Source organism: Musca autumnalis, unplaced genomic scaffold (genome assembly GCF_047663935.1).
Source record: "Musca autumnalis isolate F117 unplaced genomic scaffold, ASM4766393v1 scaffold_1, whole genome shotgun sequence".
NCBI lineage: Eukaryota > Metazoa > Arthropoda > Insecta > Diptera > Muscidae > Musca > Musca autumnalis.
In genome coordinates, this window is record NW_027411644.1 from 131,115,434 (window position 1) to 131,136,431 (window position 20,998).

The following is a 20,998-nucleotide window of genomic DNA, read 5'->3' on the forward strand; positions in this document are numbered from 1 at the left end:
TGACACCTCTTTTTGGCAAATATTATAATCGCGTATAAAGGATTACATTTATGTAAAAATAATCAAAGAAAATCGCGGTTCAATTCGCGGAATTGTCAAAATTTATTTTTACAGAATTTCCTACTTTCAAGGTATCTATATCCGGCGTTTTAGTGGATGGATTCGAACGCGAAAGGTCTTATTAGATCCGGCACGTAAAAAAACTAAAATCACGCGGGGTTCAGGGGTACCTGTACGACAGTTGTAAATTTTAAAGCCAAAAAATAGGTTTTTTTCAGAAAATTTACGCACCAAATTTTGGCCTTTGGACTCCTATTACTAGGAAGCTGTACGGAGCACACTCATGAGATATACATCGAACGACGTGGAATCGCGAGTTATACAATCATGTAACTAGTTTGCAAATATTATCCAGTTGCACCATCTAATTGTAAGAAAAATTCGAAAAACACTGAAATCAAAATTCAAAATGTCAGCATCGATTTTAGGGGGATGCGGTGTATATATCGAAAAGTCATACACTAGAACCATGTTGCCCAAGGGGTATTCTTTAGTTCTCTCTTTGAGCACAGGTTTGAATTTTGGGTGGTTCGGCCAGAAATCAAGAAAGAACACAAAAAAACTTGTTTACTTCAACACATTTTTCCCATTTTTTTATATTACCACCAACGCAGCTTCCACGAAAATTATTTCTTATGGTCCATATTATGAGATCTTGGCTAAAACACTTCAATTAATATAAATGTATCCATATTTTATAAAATATATTAACAGTTCGCGACTTATTAAATGGTGAACCTCAACTTCAACGATTGTAAAACTTTTTTGAATATTACCATGGCAAATAACAAAACTCCTTTGCAATTCCATTTGAAAAAAATTAAAAAAAAATTTCACGAGCACATCTACTATTTTTAGTATAGAGTTAAAGGAAAAAAATCTGTTTTCAAATATGCTCGCGTTCACGAAATTGGCCGATGTGCGCAAAAGTTATAGCGGTTTTTATCCTCTTATAAAGAAAAAATATTTTAAAATTTCTTATTTTTTGTATTGAGAAAATGTAAGCATATATCAGTAACAGCATTTGATATCCATCCGTAGATGCACCAAATTTTCCAAAATGTGTTTTTAATTTCGCGGAAAATCAAAAAATTAAAAAATCTGGCAATAAATTTAAATTATACTAACACAGTGTCCGTATAAACCTCTAAAAAACTAAATTAAAAATACTTACAGAAACTAGACAACGCGTAAAAAAATGTGAAACCAAAATTATAAACATTGGCTTTATAAATTGCATAATATAACAACAACAAAAGAGAAAGAACTCATTGTTGGAAAATATTGTTACAAATATATTTTTTGGTTTGTTTCGAAAAATTAGAAAAAATATTTGAGAGTTATCCAACTATTTCGCTAAAATCTAATACATAAATTAAAGTATTCTGCTAAAACTTTATCAAAATATATGGTTTACCATCGTGAAAGCTTAACTGCTTACTGTGATTACTTATAAGGGTAGGAAATTAAGAGTAATATTGAAATTACTATCATTTAAAAGATATGAAAATTAAAAAGCCTGTAATTCGCGAATTAGTTAAAGTCGGTTGATGCGCATCCGATTTTGGATAAAGCGAATCAATCTCTTTCAATATTTATGCATATTTCGATGTTTCACTCAGCGGCCATTGTGTGCCGCCAGTTGCATCATGCACTGCAAAAAACCGGTTTCATCAGCGCCCATCAAAAATACGTCAATATACATCTATTTCAAATAGATTCTTCAAAAACCGCGGATGTGCCTCCACATTAAATTTTTGGCGAAATACCCATATTATCTCTGTTTTTTATGACACGTGTTTTCGCAAATATTATAATCGCGAGTAAAGGATTCCATTTATGTAAAAAATTTTAAAGAAAATCGCGGTTTAGTACGCGGATTTGTCAAAATATATTTTTGCTGATTTTCCGATTTTCAAGGTATCTATATCCGCGGTTTTAGTAGATGAATTCGATCGGAGAAGCCTTCATTAGAACCGATGCGTAAAAAAGCTAAATTCACGTGGGTTTCAAAGGAAATTGAATGACAGTTGTAAATTTTACACGCAAAAAATATGTTTTGTAAGAAAATTCACGCATGAAATTTTGACCTTTCGACTCCAATTACTAGGATGCTGTAAGGAGCACACTCATGAGATATGCACCAAACGACGTAAAATCACGAGTTCTATAATCTTATTATGAGTTTGGAATATTATCTTCCGAAATTCCGGCTTCAAAATGTCAGCATCAATTTTAGGTGGATGCAGTGGATATATAGAAAAATCATACACAGCCCATGGAGTATTCTGTGATTCATTCTTTGGGAAAAGGTCTATAAAATGTAAGGTTAAGCTAGAAATCGCATGGGAACATAAAAAAACTTGTTGGCTTCAACCCATTTTTACCCATTTTTCTACATTGATGCCAACACAGCTTCCACGAAAATTAATTTTAATGGTCGACATTATGGGATCCCTCCTAAAACACTTCATTTTAAACAATTGTAGTCATACTTTATAGAATATGTTAACAGTTCGCGAATTCTGAAAGGGTGAAACTCGGATTCATCGATTGCAAAACATTTTTGTTATTTACCATATATAGATTTGTAGACTAATATTAGTTGGTTCTATACAGATGAACCGGAGTGTATATCCGGATTCTTTCGAGTGAAGCAGTAGAGCTAAAATGATGCATTTTTGCCAAATGTTAATGATACACTTTTTCGGTTAACCTCTAACATTTTTATAGTTTTTCCTTTTCTCCATTACCACTTTGTAACAATTTCACAAAATATCGAGTATATCTGAGTAAGTAGTATGTCTCTCAAAACACATTTACTAAGTCTATCACATCTAAAAACACACGATTTATTCGAAAATGTATTTATTTGTGTTGAGAGAATGATGTGTATTTCATTATATAAGTAAAATGTATTAGACAAATGTATACGCAATATCCCTACCTGCCGATGTATCCCGCTTGCGCCATCATTCCATTTCTGTCATCCATTACTCTTTGTGGCTGGTTATTTACAACCTTTCCATCATCGTTTCCCTTCCAGGTTCCATCGTCCTCTTTAAATGACTGACTCCTAAAAAATTAAATAATATATTAATATTGTTACGAATTTAACTGGTATGTTAAAAAAATTGAATTGTAACGTAAATTTTTATTAAGCAATTACTTTGTTTGAATTGCTTTTACAACAACATCTACTGTATAGAACAGCCAAGATCACCCATTTACGTTAACGCGACTGCAACAACAACATACCGCTCATTTACTCAAAGAGTGGCATAACTCAAAAAATGCGTTTTCTGAGTTAGCAATATCTGTTTTTTTCTACAACTTCTATTTTATCGTGTGTAAAATTTTCATGTTGATATCTGTAAAACGCAACGAGTTACAGCTCATTTACTGCGAGATTGATATAATTCAACAAAAATGTTTATTGAGTTTATGAAGCACTAAAACACTTCGAATCGTAATGATCTCGCAAAGAAATTTACCAGTGATTTCTGGCTAGCTGTTTACCAATTAAGGTCCAAGTAGCTATTTTAGTTTCTGTGTAGTAATCTACTTAAGTTGGGAAGTCAAATATCAATCGCCAACTTAAAACGCGTTTTTCTCAGAACTGTTTTTTTTTGAGATTTTTCACTCGTTGAGTAAATGGGCGATATGATCTCTTTATTCTCAATCTTTCGTGGTTTAGCAAAGCAAAGACTCGCTCAGAGAGACTAATGCCGAAAAAATTTGAGCACCACCGGTCTAGAATTTTCTTAATCAGTCAGGGTCTTACTTTCCATGTTTATTTTGTTATTCTATCACATAATTATCGCTTAGTGTTTCCCTATTGTTTTTGTTGTAGTTTCTTTCATGTTCAATGACGTCATTTCTGTTTTCTCGATTATGTTGTATGTGTATGAGTTGTTGTTCGTCCAGTGCGTGTGTGCGTCTGTGTGTTTGTTGCACGGTTGGTTTCCTGACGTTACCAGATATTCCGTCTGGAAGAATCGGCAACTTGAAGCGATTGGCAGTTGTATTTGAGACGTAAACTGAACAGTCGGTTAGTAAAGAAGTACAGGAAATCTGTGTGCTTACTTAAGCAGTGTGCTTAGTAATAAAAGTCGGTTGTGAAGAAGAGTAATAAAGTAAATAACGCGTTTTAGAATTGTAGTTTTAAAAGGAACCCCGGGAGTTGTCATCTACCGGTAACAAGGCTGAACTACAAAAACGTCTTTGGAAGAGTTCGAGCACCGTGGCCTGGACATTTACACATATGAGTTCGACAGTAAGGATGAAGTCGGGTTATCGGAAATTGCAGAAGACTCATAATGGAAATACAGGCAGAGAACTGTAGAATGTGGAAGAGCATAGAGGAAATATTTGAGAAATATTCTAGGAAAATCAACGAAAAACATCTTATCCATTGGGAGCAAAGAGAAGTACGAAAACGCGAAGAATACGAGAAGGAAGCAAAGAGTCTTAAAAAGTTCCTTGAAAACTACGCAGACGAAAAGGATGACGTGATGTATTACCAAGGAAGAGAACTACAACGGCGTATGCCTGAACTAGAGTTGTGTAGTTCCGGAACGAACTAATTCCAAGTAACTATTCCTAATAACTAACTATTGGAACTATATCCGGCTCTTCAATTTATATAGCTCCTTTAGTTCATTTCGTTTCTTAAATTTATCACCTATGTTGATCTTTTTCGTTGCGTTAATTTTTCAGATTCTACAACATTGGCAAATAAACGTAAATGACATGCACATCGCTGCAGTTAATTTATTATAATTATCTCAATTCCACCAAACGATGTAAACAAAAAGAACGATAACTGAATTATTTCGCTCTCGGAACTATGTGGAATGAAGAAAACAAGAAGAACGATAATTCAGAAAGATTCATGGAACTTTATCGCTCTCGGAACTATTGGGAACAAAGAAAATATAAAGAACGATGAAGGAGAAATATTGATAGAACTATATCGCTCTCGGAACTAATTGGAACTATATTAAGGAACTAGTTCCTTTTGAGTAAAGGAACTTGAAAAATCTATCCGGTCCGGGAACTAGATTGTCCAACTCTTTAGAGTTGTGTAGTTCCGGAACGAACTAATTCAAAGGAACTATTCCGGACAAGGAATTGTTGGAACTATATCCCGCTCTTGCATTTAAAGACTTTTTTGACTAGCACATTATATGATTTCGTTTTACGAAATTCGAGAAATAAATTATGGTTATTTACATTTACTTTTAGCGTCATTAGTTTGCACAAATGACGCGTACAAATTTTTATTCGGAAAAAATAGAAATTTCACAACACAAATCCAACCATTTATTTTCATTTTTTTATTGTTTGAGAATTTTTGTTTTTCTCCATCATACAACAACAACATAAAACAGTTGCATGTTCCGTAGTTTATGACAAAAAATGCAAACGCCATATTAGCAAAAGCACCGAATATTTGCAGCTTTGCCTGCTAAAATTTCTACGAAATATGTTTAGCAACAATGAACAACGGCAGCACGTAGCAACAAATTTGACAAAAATATTGCTAGCGATGCTTATGCTATTTGATATTGTTGCATCAAAAAGCATCAGACACGCATACTCATATTTTGCAGCACACATGATCAACACATACCAAAAAAGAGAATAAGCAACAAAGTTTCAACGGCTTAGCCATGTTTTCTGCAAATAATTGTTGTTGAGATCAGGGTTACCAGTGTAATGCATTAAAAATCACGATATAATTAATTCCAATTTTTCGTTCAAAGGACATGTGAATTTTTGGTGAAGCCGTTCAAAATATTTTTTTTTTTTTTTTTTTAAACAATAATAATTAGTATTCTTTAGGTTCTACCATATGATGGGAGCATTTTGACATTAAATGACAATGGTGTGTCATCATGTTGCCGTTTGTTTTTTCTTTGTTTGAAGTTGAGTTGGTCGGCAACATTGTAGGTTCATTGTATTCATGTTTCGTCTTTGTTTTGTTGCTAGCTCGTATATAGGGCAAAGATCTCGAGTTCTTATTAGAATTCGAAATCGTATTGCGATGAGTCAGAGTTCTGACCAATGGGAATGAAGAATATCCCAATAGTAAATTATTTGAGTGGATTTGTAAAATGTTTGATATGAATGAAAGACATATGTAAATGAATATAGACACACAAACAAATGTACACCCATGTAAATGTAATTGTATCGAACTCTTTTCCTATTGTTTGAGGGTAGCTCGATATTGAGTATTTTTTTAGAATAAGAAACTCAATGTTAGTTTTAAGATTTTGATATAAATATGGTATGAAAAAATAAAGAAGTCAGACTTGTGCCTGACATCAGATAAGCTTGCTCTATCAGCAAGCAAAAAGAAAAAGAGTTTTTCTTTACATGGCGATCCTGCCAAATCAACTTGCTTTATAATCAGCAAGAATTCCTGCGTTGTAATCCGCAGATGAAAAAGGAGGTCCTGCGTCAAGCCGCAGAGAAAGTCCTTTCGTGAATAACATTGAGAAGATACTGCCATACTATCCGGGCAGTCCGGTCCAATCCGTGGATCGTAGATTTGAAGAAAAAAAGGATACAAAAGAGGACATGAGAGACACTACCGGGCTAAGGGCGATTACCGCCAGTAAGCAGCGGAAAAGAGGTGGCTACACCTGGCGGCTGAAAAAGGAGCGAGCTCTCCTACTTCGAATGGTAAACTCAGATCCCCCACCGCCTTGGGAAAGGGCATGTAAATTGTGGGAGAGAATCGACTAAGTAAATTTTTTGTTAGAGAATTTTTTGAAAACAAGAACGCTGCATAATTCTGCAGTCGTCAGCGACCAGTAAGCGCTAGCCGCTCGTGGTCAAAAGAAATTATTTTTTTGGTTCTTCTTATCAAATAATGCGTGATCACTAAAATAAAGTCAATCACAAAAATAATTGGAAAAGAATAGAAATTCATTAAACTAAAGATGGGGAGCACCCAGACAAAAATAAGTGGGGTTACAGGCAACAGCTAATTCTCCAACAGCAGTAAGCGTAAGCATCGAGGTGTTAATATTAATTTGTATAATGATAACTTTGGTAGTTATTATTAAGTACCTAAAAAAATAAGTAAAAAACAGATACGTAAGCAACAAGCTAGATTGAGCGCGTTGCAATAGATGCAAACTTTGTTTTTAACGTTTGTTAATTGGAAAATAATGTTTTAATTGAGATATTATAATAGCATTAAGTCCATAGTAATGTGTGAATTGGTAAAAATCGAAAATGAGATTGAATCTTCAACAATAAACAAAACAAACAAAAAACAGCCGAGGCACGGGCGAATGGAGCTTTGTTAAAAGCTCCAAACAAAATTCCAATAACAACCTCACAGGCAACTGTGAATGTGAATTCTTGTGTGAATTCTTAGTTGATACGTGCTGACACGTTGCAAAATATTTTGATTTTGGTGTTTCTTTGGAAAAGCCGAAAAGTGAGTGTGATTCTCATTCATATGAGAATACTAGACACTTAAAGAGTTCGGTTTTTCGCTAAAAAGGCATCATTTCAAAAACTGAGAAGCCAATTGATAATTCCCTTCGCCGGGATGAAATCATGATATTGGTAGCGATCAGTAAAATTTTGCAACACTGTCAGTTCGTTTTGAAAAACATTACTCTCTGTAATAGAGGGTAATAAATGAAGTTGAGCCAATGGGGGAATACTCACTCAAGCAATCGAAAATGAGATTGAATCTTCAACAATAAAAAAAAAACAAAGTAGAAAAATTTACACTATATCATCTAAACTCAAGAATTACATATGTGAGATTAAACATAATAGATGTAGACTATCCACTTACGTTTTTGATTGATACAGGTGCAGATATTTCTATGTGTAAGGAAAAATTTTTGTACCGTTATGAGGAAAATCCAGATGAATACTGCAATTTAACAGGCATTTCGAGGGAAATAATTAAATCTTTTGGGTCAACTAATGTTAAAATAGACATAAATGGTATGGTAATTGAACATAGTGTTCAACTAGTATCAAACGATATTCCACTTAGTACAGATGGGATTTTAGGTAGAGATTTTCTATCAAAATATAAATGTAATGTTGATTATGATAGGTATATCCTAACATTTAATTTAAATGGTGAAAGCGTCACAATTCCTATACATGATAGTTCTTTCAAAATTAATCAGGTAGTTGTATCGAAGAGGAGTGAAATCATTTTACATTTTACCATCAATTTGGTAGAAGATGCAGTAGTATTAAATCGGGAAATTACAAAAGGTGTGTTTTTGGATAATTCTATAATTCCGAAAAATGGAAATAAGCATATTAAATTACTGAACGTTACTGACCAAGGCATGACAATAGATCATATGAAATTAGAAACAGTTCCTTTAAGCAATTACGATATACTTACAGTTAACCATTCTTACTCACACAGTAGTTATACGGATGAACGTTTTGAAAGGTTAATAAGCTAAATTATTTTAGATGACATAAGTGAAAGTCGTAGGAAAGAAATTGTAGCTATAATAAGGAAATATCAGTCGACATTCCATCTTAAAGATGAGGATTTAACGACAAACAATTTTTATAAGCAGAAGATTAACCTTGAAGACAAAAATCCTGTTTATATAAAAAATTATAGATTACCACAAGCGCATAAGGAAGAAATAAATGCTCAAGTACAAGACCTTTTAAAAAGTAAATTGATCGAGCCATAACTTAGTCCTTATAATGCACCATTGCTTTTAGTTCCAAAGAAAGGGCAGACGAATTTGAAGAAATGGAGATTAGTTGTTGATTTTAGGAAACTTAATGATATGATTGTTAATGACAAGTTTCCATTAACACGTTTGGACGATATTTTGGATAGATTAGGGAGAGCGAAATATTTTTCAATGTTAGATATGACTAGTTCTTTTCATCAGATTGAACTTGACCCTAAGTCAAGACCATTGACAGCATTTTCGACATCTAATGGTCATTATCAGTATACGAGGTTACCTTTTGGTCTGAATATATCATCTAATAGTTTTCAACGCATGTTGACAATAGCTTTATCTGGTTTGGAGTTTGAAGCATTTCTTTATGTGGATGACATAATAGTTTTTGGATGTAGTTTTAAACACCACAATGAGAATCTCATTAAGGTACTAGATAGGCTGAATAGGTACAATTTGAAACTCAACCCTAATAAATGTTGTTTCTTGAAACCAGAGGTAGTTTATTTAGGTCATTTGATAACTCCTAACGGAATCACACCAGATCCTTCAAAATACGATGCTATAACCAAATATCCAGTTCCAAAGAAAGCAGATGATGTAAGAAGATTCGTAGCATTTTGTAATTACTATAGACGTTTCATTAAAAATTTTGCCGAAATAACTACATGTTTGAACTCATTATCTAAGAAGAACACTAAATTTGAATGGACGGAACAATGCCAAAAGTAATTTGAGACACATAAGTTGATAAAACTCCAATTATACAGTATCCAGATTTTGATAAACCTTTTATACTAACTACAGACGCTTCTGATTTTGCTCTAGGTGCAATACTGTCGCAAGGAGCAATAGGGAATGGCAGACCAATATCTTTTGCAAGTCGTTCTTTGAATAAGCATGAGAGGAATAAGCCAGTTATTGAAAAGGAATTATTGGGTATACATTGGGGAATTCAATTTTTTCATCCTTATCTTTATAGTAGGAAATTTATAGTGGTTACGGATCATCGTCCACTAGTCTCATTGTTTTCTCATACGAATCCAAGTTTCAAATTGACAAGAATTAGATTAGAACTATCTGATTATGATTTTGAAATTGTGTATAAGAAAGGAATTAATAATACTAATGCTGATGCACTTTCACGTATAAAAATAGACTCCAATATATTAAAAACAATGATACCTCAGAATATTGACGAAAAAGTTAAGAAATCGCTGGTGATAACACGAGGAATGAAAAATAAATTGCGCAGTATGGATAAAGATAATGAGATGACATATCCCGATGAGCCTGATCAACTCAAAGTATAGGAATGTACATCCATTAAAGATATAAAGCTAGCTGAAAAATATAAAATTTATAATTGATGTGTCGACAAAAGAATTCACTTTTCTTAATAATCATTCTGTGAACAAATTGGCCATAAGATGTAGTGATAATCCTTATTATATAGATACTATTTTGGAGAAGCTACCATCTGAGTTAAGCAGATTGAGTATTAAGAGTATCGCACTTAGTAAAAGTGACGATATATTTAAACTGATAACCCATGGGAAATTTAAAGAAAAAATGAATAAATATTTGAAAAACAGTGACGTCAGAACTCTTTTATATGAAAATCCTCGAAAAATATTTAATGAAAAAGAAAAATATGAACTGATAAAATTATATCATGATACACCATGCGGAGGTCATTTTGGAGTAAGGAAAACATTATGAAACTTAAACAAAAATATATATGGAAGAATATGTGCAAGATGGTAAAGAAATACGTATGTACATGTGATTTGTGCAAAAGAAATAAACAAATAAAACATACCAAAGAACCATTAATGAATACTGATACACCGGTAAAAAGCTTTGATAAAGTAGTAATTGACACTGTAGGACCCTTAAGACCCTCAGATAACTATAGATATATATTGACTATGCAATGCGAACTGACGAAATACATAATTGCAGTACCAATGGAAACAAAAGAAGCCAAATCAGTAACATTTAATACTGAAGTATGAAATATTCAAGACTCTAAAATCTGACAGAGGCACAGAATTTGTAAATGAACTAATGGATGAGATGTGTAAACTGTTAGATATAGAACTGAAGTTCTCTACACCTTACCATCATGAGACAGTAGGTTCAGTTGAAAGAAATCATAGAGTTCTAAACGAATATTTTCTTTCTTTTGTGAATAACGATAATTGGAATGAATGGATACCATATTATGCTTTTGCATACAACATAACTCCACATGTTGACACAGGGTATTCACCATTCGAATTAATTTTTGGAAAATTACCAACAATGCCAGGCGAGAAAGTAATGAATAGTGAACAGGTATATGATACAGAGAATTATGCTGAAGAATTAACGCTTAGGTTAAAACTTTCATTAGAAAACGCTATAATTGAACAAACTAAAATTAAGGAAGTTTAAATTCATTAAATAATACGAATAGAATAGATATTAAAATAGGAGATTTAGTTTTAGTTAAAAAAGAGAATACAAGAAAAAATTAATCATCTTATCATGGTCCATATGAAATAATCAATATTGAAAAGTTAAATGTTACAATAAGAATTAATAACAAAGAAAAAGTATTTCATAAAAATGTGTTAAAGAAATATCACAAGTAATCTTAAACAAAAAAAAATTGTATTGGTAGCGCGAGGTACCTTTTATAAACTTAACGTGTCTTTTTTTACAAATAATTGGTGAACCGGCAGAGTAGTATGGTTTTAAAAAGAACATTGACTTGTAGCACTCACTCTCTCAAAATTATTTTAATTATTTTTTTTACTGTTGGCCCAAGGACTAGAAGGTTAAATAAATCTGAAAACAACAACTAATACTTTTCATGCATGTGTTTTCCATTTAATTGTTATAAAAAGATTTTGTGAAAAGTAATTGTGAAAGGCTAATTTTGTGTCTCAACGCGCACACACACATACAAATGTAAAAAGAACGGACTGGATATCATTAAATAGATACCATTGTCGATCAGCAAGTTTGGCAAAATTTTACATAAGATAAGAAGAAGAAAAGATGCAGTGTAAATAATAAATAGCAAAGAACAAAAAAACTTACAAACGTACATACATAGCTATGAAGTTTTGCAGATTTACTCAACATTGTTGTTGCTCTTTGTTGAAGTAAATAAATTGACGCGGGCCAGTGCGTTTGTACATACATATTTTTTGTCTATGTTTTACATACAAACAGTTCGGAATTTTGCTTTACATTGTTGTTGCTCTTGTTAAAGTAAACATTTTTGGAGATCAGTGCGATTGTTTGTATGTGCATATTTGCCTGCATAGAGAAGGTACATACATAAATAAATACAGACGACGGATTTACTCAGCATTGTTGTTGCTCTTTGTTGAAGTAAATAAAGTGAGGAAGGTCAGCGCGCTTGTACATATGCACATTTTTAACCGTTTTACATACATACATTTTGGCAATTTACTTTACATTGTCGCTGCTCTTGTTAAAGTAAAGAAATTTATGTGGCTCAGTGTGTGTTTGTGTGTGCATATTTGACTGCTTGAAAGGGTGAATACATAAGGAAAGATTGAAATTTTACTTTACATTGTCGTTGCTCTTGTTAAAGTAAAGAGATTTATGTGGCTCAGTTTGTGTTTTCATGTGCATATTTACTGAACATTGTTGTTGCTCTTTGTTGAAGTAAATAAATTGATGCAGGTCAGTGCGTTTGTACGTACATACATATTCGTCTGTTTTACTGACATACAGACTGGCAATTTACCTAACGCTGTTGTAGCTCTTTGTTAAGGTAAATAAAGGGAGATAGATCAGTGCCTTTGTTTGTACGTGCATATTTTTCTGCTTAGAGGGGATACATAAATACAGACTGAGAATTTACTGAACATTGTTGTTGCTCTTGTTGAAGTAAATATATTTATGTAACTGAGTGTGTTTGTACGTGCATATTTATCTAATTTGAGAGGGCGAATAGAGAAAGCGGAGTGAGAATTTAGTCAACACTGGTGTGGCTCTTTGCAGATGTAAATAAATAGAGGCAACTCAAGGGGTTTGTAATGCATTTTCTTATGTTTTACATACATACAGACTGAGGAATTGATATCTGCTTGTGTTATTGGATCTTCGTTTTCTAATAAGAATTTTTGTGCGTTTTGTTTGGTGATTCTAATTCGGAGGTTGCCAATTGTTTACTACGTAAGATAACAAAAATTTGGCAAGTCTAAGATATAAGAGAAAATAGTTTGCAATTATTAAAATGATAGTGTCGCTAAAGAAGCAAAAGATAAAAAGAAGTATGTTTCTAAATATATTCAAGCCCATAAGATTTATATTAGGTGTGTAAACATAATTTCAAAAGCAAAGCGTAAAGTTTCATCAAAAGAAGAGGAAACAGTGGCTTCAAAGCAAAAGTTTCTAATACATGTTCCGCCGTATGATACAGGTATTTTTAGTGGAGATTATGTAACGTGGCCCACATTTAGAGACCTGTTTACGGCATTGTTTATTTATAACGCAGGGCTAAGTCCAGTCGAGAAGTTATTTTATTGGTTCCAAAAGACAGATGGTGAGGCAAGGGAGATCAATAGGAATATTGCGCTGACTGCAGAAAAATTTTGATATTGCTTGGTCGAATTTAAAGAATCAATATGAAAATAAGCGCGTGTTAATTAATAGTCAATTAAGACTTTTGTTTAATATGTTGCCATGTCATCAAAACTCTGCTGCTGAAGTAAAAAGATTACAGCGAGACGTTAATAACACTGTGCTACAGTGAAAATTTGCAGGGGTTCTAATGCATAAATTCGGTTTTGCGGGAGTCCACAGAAGACGAAAATACCTTTGGTTTCTTTGGGTCACTTCGGTTTTTCATTTTATAACGGTAAATGTAGTGAAAAATGGGGTTTCTTGGATTTTCAACTTTAACCGGACATTACTTCTTTTTTCCACAACCGATTTTCACACACTGTTTTTCATTATAAAGGGGAGAGTAATGCCTTTCGAACAACCCATAGATTGGATAATTGGTTAACAAATGGCTAAGTAATAGTGGTTTAAGTGTGACAAAAACGCATTAAAAACAGTAAAATTACAATTATTTACTGTTAACAAGTAGGAAATTTAGTTGGCTTTCCAAAATGGGAAAAACCAACAAAATCCGTTGAAAAATTAATGCGTTATGACAATTTTTGTGTTTCAACTTTTTGTTTTTTTCATATTTTCCTTTTTAAAACATTGATACCTTGTGCGTAATTGTTAAGCAGGATAATCACAATTAGAATCATACATGCTAAGATACCCATCTTTTATAAAGGAAAATATGAAAAAAAAACCAAAAAGTTGAAACACAAAAAATGTCATAACGCATTAATTTTTCAACCGATTTCGTTGGTTTTTCCCATTTTGGAAAGCCAACTAAATTTCCTACTTGTAACAGTAAATAATTGTACTGTTAGGTGTCGTTTACGCAGCCTAGAGCACAAGGAAAAACATTTTACTGTTTTTTAATGCGTTTTTGTCACACTTAAACCACTATTATTTAGCCATTTGTTAACCGATTTTAAAAATCTATGGCTTGTTCGAAAGGCATTACTCTCCCCTTTATAATGAAAGACAGTGTGTGCAAATCGGTTGTGGAAAAAAGAAGTAATGTCCGTTTAAATTTGAAAATCCAAGAAAGCCCATTTTTCACTACATTTACCGTTATAAAATCAAAACCCGAAGTGACCCAAAGAAACCAAAGGTATTTTCGTCTTCTATGGACTCCCACAAAACCGAATTTGTGCATCAGAAATCCTGCAAAAAAATTTTGTCCACTTTTGTATCACAGTGTAATTGTATATCGGTGTTGAAGTTGTACGAGATTGATATTGGCTCGTGGAACCCGATATTTGTTTTCTTGTGTTCCGCTAGATTGTCGCAGCAGACTTTGAATCTCTGGGAGCAGTCGGTTAAAAACAAGACAGAGGTTCCTTCGTGGAGGGAAATGAATGAGTTTTTAACAGATGTAACCGCTACCAACTCCCAGTGGCCCACTAGTTCTCAAAAAAGTCACCAGACTAGTGTTAGAGTTAAACGTCAGAAAACACATCATGTTAAAAGCGATTTCTTTCAATGAAAATAATGTAATGAATCGCATCAAATAAGCTCTTGTAAAAGGTTTTTGTCAATGGATCAGAAAAATTGAGCCTCTATACTAAGAAAATTCAAGTATTGTTTCAATTGCTTAAAGATAGGCCATCTATATGTAAATTGCACTAGCCCAAATGGCTGTGCTAAGTGTCAAAAGAAACATCATACGTTATTACACAGAGATTTCATTATTACAAATAACACAAGTCGGGCTAGCTCATCTAAAAGTAATAACATACAGTCCACTGAAGCTCGAGAGAAAATAGATACAGTTCAAAACCCATCATACTTCTGTTGCAAAAAAGTGATGTTAGCCACAGCCTGGGTCAACATTTGTTACTATGGCTCAACGTACAAGGTTAGAGCACTAATTGACCCGTGTTCTGATGAAAGTTTCATATCTGAGCGTATTCAAAAACTATTAAAGTTGCCGACTGTCCCTGTTCAAGCTGAAGTAACAGGTTTAGACGGTGAAGTCGTTAGTAGATCAAATTAGATGACGTCTTTTGATATAAGCTCAAACATAAATCCCAACATTATACTCAAAGTAGCAGCTTTAGTGGGGTCACATGTAACAGGTGACATCCCTACACATTCTCTTTGTAATACTACCATATCAGATCTACCAAAACTGGAATATGCCGATCCAGACTTTTATCGAAGTATTCAGATAGATATACTTCTAGGAGGGGATTTATATCCTGCAATACTAAGAGGCGGAGTTATGCATGGTATTTTCAAGATATTAGTGGCTCAGGAAACAATATTTGGGTGGATTGTGACAGGCCCAACAACAAGAAAGGATCCGTCTTTAAATATAAGAGTGTCTCATTTTACAAAAGTTTCCTTAGATGAGCAATTAGCTAAATTCTGGGAGTTAGAAGAAGTGTCTCATAAGCCAGTGTTGTCAGAAGATGATAAGAAATGCGAAGAAATATTCTGATCTACAACACTTAGGAATTCTGAAGGACGATACATGGTAGACCTTCCTTTTAAACCTAACGTATCAGAAGTGGGTCCAAATCGTTACATTGCAGTTAAACAATTTTTTAAGAAACGGAACAAGTTTTGCTCAAATCTCCTGAGAATAAAAAATTAAATCATGAAGTATGAAAGAATATATAAACTTAGGACATATGGTCAAAGTAGAAGATAGGATCGTGGCTCTGGACATTACTTGCCTCCCACGGAGTGTTCAAACCCGAAAGTTCCACTACGAAATTAGTGTAGTCTTTAATGCATCGAGCCCTTCATCAAACCGTCTAAGTTTAAACGACATGCTGTAGTTGGTCCTGTGTTACAAGCAGATTTGGTAACACTAGTATTAAAATGGTGGTTTTTTAAGTTTGTCGTGAATGCCGATATTTGCAAAATGTATAGACAAATTTTAGTTAACCCCAAGCACACTTGTTATTAGAGAATTGTATATAGGGAATCAGAAAATGAAGAAATTTCGGATTATAAGTTAAAGACGGTGACATTTGGGTGAACTGTGCACCATATTTGGCTCTTAGAACATTGCGAAATTAGCAGACGATGAAGAGAATGCATTTCAGTGGGAGCAAATATATTTGAGAGAATCAATGTATGTAGACGATACATTAGTAGGAGCTCATAGTACCTCAGAAGTTAAAGAGGCCCGAGATCAGTTAATCGGAATTTTAGAAAAGGTAGGTTTTAATTTAAGGAAATGGGCATCCAATTCTGCTGAAATTCTTGATGTCATTCCAGTTGAGCATTTATTAAGTGAAAGTTTTTTGTGTTTCGACGGGAAAAGTGCTGCAAAGACGTTAGGAGTGCGTTGGAATGCATTGGATGATGTTTTCTACTTTGATACAGAACCGATTTTAAAAAAGCCTACTTATACTAAAAGAGAGGTATTGTCTTTAATAGCACGGATTTTCGACCCAGCAGGCTGGTTAGCACCTATAGTTATTAGAGCAAAAATTATAATGCAGGATATGTGGCTCGATAAGAAAGGCTGGGACGAGTTAATAAAGCCTTTTGCTCTACAAAAATGGTTGAATTCTATTTCAAGATACAATGAAGTAAATAAGATTTCAATTCCCCGACGGGTAGGTTTCACTCAAGATTGTAAAGTATTTAGAATATCACGGCTTCTGTGATTCATCTGAGGTTGCCTATGCTGCCACTATTTATGTAAGGATTGAAAGAAGCGATTATGTCTGTTCAAATTTGTTAGTTTCAAAGACTAAAGTAGCTACAATAAAAAAACCGTCGCTCCCTAGACTTGAGCTATGCGGCTCAACATTATTGGCAGAATTAGTAAGTAGCACACTAAGTAAATTTGAACCAAGAAATTATGATTTGTATCTATGGTCCGACTCCACGATAGTATTGGCGTGGCTCAAAAAGCCTCCCTGTAATTGGAAGACCTTTGTGGCTAACAGAGTAGCGAGTATTCTAGAAATGGTAGGAAATAGGAATTGGACGCACGTCGTTTCGAATCAAAATCCTGCTGATCTAGCAACCCGACTCCTGACTCCTGCGGATCTGGAGGGCAATAATTTATGGTGGCATGGTTCTGATTGGCTTGTTAAAGACAAATCTATGTGGCCCATGTCAACCCAACACTATGAAACGAGAGAAGAAGAAAAACAGGTCCAGGTTCATGTTGCTAGATCGAAGAAAAGGTTAAACATTAAAAGGTCTAAAAATTAATGAACAATACATAAAACATCAGCACATTAGAAGTTGCAATCTAAATGTTTCACCACTAGAAAAAAAGTAACCCCTCGATCAAAAAGACTGATGTTAAACCGTTTGATATTTTTGAAAGATTTTCTTCGCTCTTAATGGCCATCTATGTATTGGCTTACATCTTTAGATTCTTTCATCGCTCAAAGAAGGTAGGATCTAGTGGCTCCAAAGGAATGAGGCTATCAGCTGAAGAACTTACCTTTGCCAGAAATCGTCTTTTCTTTCTACCACAAGTTCGACATTTTCCTGAGGAAATGAAATGCCTCACACAAAAGAAGAAGCTACCATCTAGTAGTCCTTTATTGACATTAACTCCTTTTTTGGACAAAAATGGCATACTTAGGGCAAATGGGCGGCTTGGTTCCACTACCACTATAAGTTACAGTGAAAGACACCCTATTATACTCGCATATAATAGTAAACTGGCGTTTTTGTATGCAGATGTTATCCACAAAATGGTCTTGCATGGTGGACTTAGATTACTATTAAACACTATAAGACTTGAATGCTGGATACTTAAAGCAAAGAACTTAGTTAAGTTCTATATAAGAAATTGTAAGGAGTGTGTCCTATATAACAAGAAGTTCCAAGGAAAGATAATGGCTCCTCTGCCTGAATAGCGAACTCGATTCAATCGCCCGTTTACTAATACGGGTGTTGACTTCGCTGGACCGTTTGAGTTGAAAAGTTTCGCTGGAAGGTATTGTCGTATCACCAAAGGGTACGTATGTCTCTTTGTATGCTTCGCTACAAAGGCCATACATTTAGAAGCGGTTTCAGATTTGTCCACACCAGCATTTATGGCAGCGTTAGCTCGCTTTGTGTCTCGCGGAGGTTGTCCAATTCAAATTTTCTCCGACAATGGCAGAAACTTTGTAGGCGCTGCCAGGCAAATTGATGCGAATTTTCTAGCCTTAATCAAAGAAGTCAGAGAAGATGTTATAGCAAAATATGGTTATCAGAAACTTTCGTGGCACTTTATCCCCGCCGCTGCGCCTCATATGGGAGGACTATGGGCGGGAGTTAAACGTTTTAAGAAGCACTTAAAGAAGGTTAGCGGTCAAATAAAGCATACGTTTGAAGAATTCTCGACTATACTTGCTACCATTGAGGCTTGCCTCAATTCTAGACCATTGGCAGCTCTCTCGGACGAAGTTGAAGATTTATCTGCCCTTACTCCTGGGCATTTTCTACTAGGTGCCCCGATTTTAATCCCAGCGGAGCCAGAAGAAGTGGCTCATATCGACAGTATTTTGAATCGTTGGCGTAAACTTAAGGCCCTCCAGCATGAGTTTTGCCGTCGATGGAAAGAGGAATACCTTAGGGAACTTAATAAACGTAATAAATGGAAATGTCCTCAAGATGACGTACGAGTAAATGACTTAGTTGTTATTAAAAATGAGCCATTACATCCCAATGAGTGGCGTCTAGGCAGAGTAATTAAGGTATTCCGTGGCTCGGATGACCGAGTAAGAGTTGCGGAGCTTAAGACACAAAATGGTCAAATTACCAGGCCCGTTCACAAGATGGTCCTACTACCTAGCGATTCTTCAAACAAAGATAAAATTCTTACCACTAAACTACTATTTCATGTCTTCATTTCATCCTTCTCATACAACAGCTAATTCCTTCTTTCTATTCCCAGTAATAGATGTCCAATTTCAACGAACCGTATCCCTGTCCAATATGCACCAAATTCCATGCTATACGGGACTGCACCCGTTTCTTAGCGATGGATATATGTAGGTCGTCGACGTTTGAAGGTTGACCAACTGCGCTTATGCGTAAATTGCCTGGCACAATCCCACCAACGCAATGACTGTCTCACGGAATCACGGTGCACAAGATGTCGCAGTGACCATAATTCTCTTTTGCATCCAGTCGCTCCTGGAAATATATGGTTCCCAATGAAAGCGTTAGTTCGCCTATATCCTGACGATACCAGCTACAACAAAACTATCAGATTGGTCATTGATCCAACTCGTAAACTTCTGCTATCACTCTAGATGCCGCTGAACAATATAAATGAGAGATACGCAGACTCTACACATTGCCGCCTACGTCATCGTATGTTCGACCGTGACCACGTATCTGTCCGCTGCGTCATCGAGGATACTAGATTTGCCGAAACTCCAAAGGCTCCCTTGGACACCCATTGGACGAGAGACCATCCAGTTTTTAAGTCGACTCTGGCCGATCCACGCTGGCATATACCATTCCCATACAACTTGGTCCTTGGATCGGAAGTAGGTTCACAGGTATTCAAGGGCAACGTCATTGGTCATGCCGGTCAGGTATTGATCCATCACACAGCATTTGAGCCAGTGTTCTTTGGAGAAGGTCAACGTGAGCAAAAACCCAGCAAAGAGAAACAGGACAAATGAAGAGAGGATAAGTCGTTAAGTAGCCCGTAAGTTCTGTGGTCCTATGATTTATGAATTACAATTAAGTTTTGTTTTATTGCTTATTGATCTCATACCTGAAGTAAAAATTAAAGTAAATTTGTTCAACATAGCATAACTTAATTAAAGTTCCCTTTTTCTTAAAGCACATACAACTTAAAATTATCTTGTAAAGAACATATACTTAAAACATACTTATAGTTGTCTTAACATGCCATTAACTCAAATATAACTTAAAGTTCTAAATTTGAATTCATATTATTGAACTTTATGTTTTTTCTATTTAATTTTTTATACATAACAACTACCTGGTAAGGATGCACATACATATGTGCATGGGCGGCGGTATGGTAGCGCGAGCTACCTTTTATAAACTTAACGTGTCTTTATTTACAATTTGATCGGTGGCCATGCGTAATCATTTTACGCATAAATTTGTGGCCACATTAATTATGCCGGCGTCACATAATTGGTGAACCGACAGAGTAATCTGGTTTTAAAAAGAACATTGACTTGTAGCACTCACTCTCTCAAAAGTTCTTAAAAGTAAAAGCACAACAAGTGGTCGCTCCGTACCGTTGCCCAACCAACAAAACAGAAGTGAAGTGAAAAGAAATTTGGTTTATTGTTTATAAATAAGAAAAGAAATGGTCTAAACTGTATTAAATATAAATAAACTGAATCTAAACTTAAATAAACAAAATGTAGGTGGTAATTATTTCTACTGTTGGCCCAAGAACCAGAAGGTTAAATAAATCTGAAAACAACAACTAATATTTTTCATCAAACCATACTAAAGGGAAAACAAATTGGTGAGATAGACATGTATTTTATTTTACGACTCTTATTTTAAGTATGTATGTAAACAAAAAATTGTCTTATTTCCGAATACAAAAACAAAAATACTTATCCCACTTAAGATAATATGTCAAAAGAACAATTTTGTAATTTTAAGTTTTTCACAAAGAGACT

At 34.5% G+C, this 20,998-nt stretch overlaps 1 protein-coding gene across 3 annotated transcripts in view; it reads right to left on the minus strand.

The window, feature by feature from the left end:
- The window catches only part of Snap25 (Synaptosomal-associated protein 25kDa), a 762,009-nt gene that overhangs the window by 13,404 nt on the left and 727,607 nt on the right, over nucleotides 1-20,998 (minus strand). For all 3 annotated transcript variants that reach the window (XM_073992812.1, XM_073992795.1, XM_073992804.1), the window contains exon 6: nucleotides 3,008-3,136. In XM_073992812.1, the coding sequence (XP_073848913.1) occupies nucleotides 3,008-3,136 (129 nt within the window). The remainder of the gene's footprint in view (nucleotides 1-3,007; nucleotides 3,137-20,998) is intronic.